The sequence below is a fragment of the Solanum pennellii genome, chromosome 10 (assembly GCF_001406875.1).
Source record: "Solanum pennellii chromosome 10, SPENNV200".
In the NCBI taxonomy this organism is placed as follows: domain Eukaryota; kingdom Viridiplantae; phylum Streptophyta; class Magnoliopsida; order Solanales; family Solanaceae; genus Solanum; species Solanum pennellii.
This window is the reverse complement of record NC_028646.1, coordinates 3,462,214-3,466,345: the sequence shown is the minus strand read 5'-3', so window position 1 is coordinate 3,466,345 and position 4,132 is coordinate 3,462,214. Positions and strand designations below refer to the sequence as shown.

Genomic DNA, 4,132 nt, shown 5'->3' with positions numbered 1-4,132 from the left:
CAACACTAGGCTACTACTACTACTACCTATCTATTTGTCTACTCTTTTTATTATCATTAGCTTCCACCTTCAATTTTCTCCACAAGAAGAAAAAAACTATCAAAAAAAAAAAAAAGATGGATGAATTAATTGTTTCTTCTTCTTCATCATCATCATCATTTTTTATACCATCTTTAGTTTCTCAAACTTCATCAAACCTTCAACAAAAACTTCAAAATATCCTCAAGATTCAAACAGATTCTTGGTCATATGCTATTTTCTGGCAAACTACAAATGATGATGATGATGGTCATCTTTTTTTAGCTTGGGGTGATGGTCATTTCCATGGTACTAAATCTAAAACAGGGGTTCAATCTAGTCAACAATCTACTGAGAGAAAAAATGTTATTAAAGGGATTCAAGCTTTAATTTGTGAAAATGGTGATGAAAAAGTTGATGATGATGATGAAGTTACTGATGCTGAATGGTTTTATGTTATGTCATTAGCTCAATCTTTTTCCATTGGTGATGGTGTACCTGGTAAAGCTTTTAGTACTGGTTCTATTATATGGTTAACTGGTTCACAAAACCTTCAATTTCATACCTGTAAAAGAGCTAAAGAAGCTCATGTTCATGGAATTCAAACTTTTGTTTGTATTCCAACTTCCAATGGAGTTATTGAAATGGGTTCCAATCAACTAATTAAAGAAAATTGGGTCTTGATTCAACAAGTTAAGTCCATTTTCACCAACTCAATTCCTCATATTGATATTGTCAATTGTTTACAACAAAACACAAACATCAACCCCAAAACAGAGGAATTAGTTTCAGTTTCAGTTTCCGCTGAATGTAATGATTCAGATTCCGATTGTCAAGTACTGGTGGAGAAGAAAACCCCGAAGAAGAGAGGTAGAAAACCAGGGGCAACACGTGAAACACCGTTGAATCACGTTGAAGCAGAGAGACAGAGGAGGGAGAAGTTAAACCATAGATTCTACGCTCTGCGTTCTGTTGTGCCTCATGTTACCAAAATGGATAAAGCTTCATTGTTATCAGATGCTGTATCGTACATCAATGAATTAAAATCGAAAGTTACTGAATTGGAAACTCAGCTTACTAGAAAATCGAAGAAACTGAAAATCGAGTGTACTGATAGTTTTACCATAGACAACAACAGTACTGCTACAACAACAAATTCAGTGGATCAAATTCGGCATAATTCATCGTCAGCAGCATCATTTGGTGTCCAGAATAATTTAAAATTTGAAGTTGAAGTTAAGATTTTGGGACCTGATGCCATGGTAAGGGTACAATCTGAAAATGTAAATTACCCATCAGCGCGATTGATGCGCGCTCTTCAAGATCTTGAACTTCATGTTCACCATGCCAGTATTTCGAGTGTCAACGATATTATGCTACAGGACATCGTTGTTAAAGTTCCTATAGGATTGAGTACTGAAGATCGATTAAAAAACGCTCTAATTAGAAGCATAGAACAACAGTAGAAATACTCCATCCTTAAATTTTAAAGCATCAATGTATGTCCAAATCTTGTTTTCGGACTTTGTAATAAATTATTATCTTTGTATAGAAAAAAAATTGTCATGTAAAGAAGATGCAATATTGTTGCATGCTTGTTTATGGATAACTTCATTTTAGTCTATTCTAACATTATTTTTTTTTTATAATCGGGAGATGAAATCAGAAATTTTAATATATTCATATAATATAATTATGTTTATAATTATTGAATTCTGTCGAACGTGAAGCGGCTCTGCCCCTGTCGCTATTTGCCAGTTGTTGGAATTATTATTAAAGGTTGATGTGTGGATGCTGCTTGTTTGTCTTTAAATATCAACATATGTTCCCTCTTTTTCATGTTTATGTGGTTTCTATTTTTATTACCCCACCACTAAAAAGACAAACTTTTTTTTTCCCATTGTTTTAATATTTTATTTGTGTTTTCTGTATTGTCCAAAGTCTAAAAAAACATGAAAAATATGTGTTTAGATCATTCTATTTTGTATATTAAATGCCAAGGAGAACTCTTCTTTATGTGACTTTAATATCCAACTTGAGGGTTGCACAACTATACAAAATTTAGTTATTTATTACTTATTTCATTTCTATTTAGTATATTTCATTTAAAATAAAGAAAATACATAAAGATTCCTCTCTGAACTTATCCGTTAAATTTATTTTGATATTTTAATTTTACAAATATTTATTTACGTCCCTAATCTTATTACAAGTGAATTAAAATTCACCCAAAAAGTAGATGTGACAAATGGAAAAAGAAAAGGCTAGTAAAAACGTAAAAAAATTAAAATAAATAAATAAATAAATAGGCCTTTTTTTTCTTTCCAACCAATAAGGTTTCATCTTCCTCACACCTCATCACTCCACCGTTTTTATCCACCACAACCCCATCCTTTCGTTCTTCGAACCCCCTTCGCCACCCGCACCCTTCTTTCTTTTATTTCGAACCCCGCCGCCATCCACACTTGCCTCACCCCTTTCTTCTTCTTCGAGCTCCCGTCCCCGTCACCTTTGTTCTTGTTTTTGAAAACACCTCCACCCATTCCTTTATTTCAAATTATTTTTGCTTATTCTTAGATGTAGTAGTGATGAATAAGATAAAAAAAAAAAAAGCCAACAATATTTGTTGTTTCAAGCTTTTATTTTATGGAAGCGTTTGTTGGCTGTGATGAACTTGAAGCTTTTTTTAATTAAAAATTAAAATTTTTTCATCTCAAATTAGCTTTTTTTTAATTTGTATTAATTATTTATTTATTTTGATAATATGCTTTAAAATTGAATATTTTCTAGTCTTGAATCCATATGGTTTGATTTTATTTTTATAATCTTGGATAAATTCTCAAAAGATTTTTTATTTTTTACCTTTCTAAAATTGTAGAAATAAATAAATAGAAGTAATTAAAAAACTCAAAATTTAAATAATTTCCAAGGTGGTGTGGCAATGATGTGACACTGATATGGCAATGAAATGACGCCTGTAATACACTTGCCTTTGTGAGACTGATATTTCATTATTATGGTTGATAAAATAAAAACCATTTCAAAGATGTTAAGGGGTATTCAAATGCTTCTGTAGTTTAAGAGCTAAAGTAAGTTGTAGTGGCCAAATTCACGAGGTATTTAAACGCCGGTTAGTTGCTAATCCTATGTTGTTGCACTAAAACTAAATGACCATTAGCGACATTTAATTCTTAATTGTCGTTAAATATGTAATTTTAGCGGCAATTGTCACTCTTTGTATATGTCCCTAAAGCCTTTAGCGACATTGATTCTAATATCACTTAACTATTGCCGGTAAAGACTTTAGCACTCTTTATTAATGTCAATATTTAATAACGCTAAAAGTTATTTTTATTATAGTGTTGCTTGCGTTTCTTGATTTTTTAAAAATTTAGTTTATTGATCTTTAAATATTTATTTTTGAAGTCAGGGTAAAAACTTTGTAAAGATTTAAAATCATAAATATGCTTCTAAATACTCTCTTCATTCTAAAATAAGTAGTATTTTTTATTTGAACATACCTCGTTAAGAAACTGTTTATTCCTAAAATATAAAAATTATGTTTATCAACTTATTCATAACCAAAGAAAAGTTAATTAATAATTATTAATTATATAACTAAGAAAAATTAAAACGACAAAATCAATTTATTATTAAAATCCAGAAAAACTATTTATTTTAAAGTAAAATGAAATGTTAAAATATCACATCTTTTGAAAGGAATAAAGTAATAATACAAAGTTAGAACTCACAATTTTAATTGGATCTTCATTAGGAGATGCATGTATCTTATCTTATCCAAAAAGGACCACATGTTTTGAATAAGGGACTTAATATATATCATTAATAGCCCACAATCACTTTCATGATACATGATTAATTTGTGTTTACTATTTTTCTCCTTAGTTTATTTTTATTCATTCATCTTAAATTTTATATGTATTTTAAAAAAGGGAAAAGACTCAAATAAGTCACTATACTTTTTTAAAAAAATCATTTATGTCATCAGTTAAAAGTTTGGCTCATTTATATTTATGTCATTACCGTTAAAGAAAAGGCTCACTCATGCGATTATTTTTTAATGGTGGTTTTGCAAAATAATTTTTGACACATA

The 4,132-nt window shown here is 29.8% G+C and overlaps 1 protein-coding gene across 1 annotated transcript; it reads left to right on the top strand.

Moving 5' to 3' along the window:
• LOC107032486 (transcription factor MYC2-like) lies at positions 1-1,648 on the top strand. Its single transcript, XM_015234088.2, has one exon. The coding sequence runs from the start codon at positions 117-119 to the stop codon at positions 1,482-1,484; it is 1,368 nt and encodes a 455-aa protein (XP_015089574.1). The 5' UTR covers positions 1-116; the 3' UTR covers positions 1,485-1,648.
• Positions 1,649-4,132: the final 2,484 nt, after the last annotated feature.

Excerpts from the sequence above, each read along its gene's own strand:
- LOC107032486 (XM_015234088.2), top strand. The coding sequence starts at position 117 with ATGGATGAATTAATTGTTTCTTCTTCTTCATCATCATCATCATTTTTT.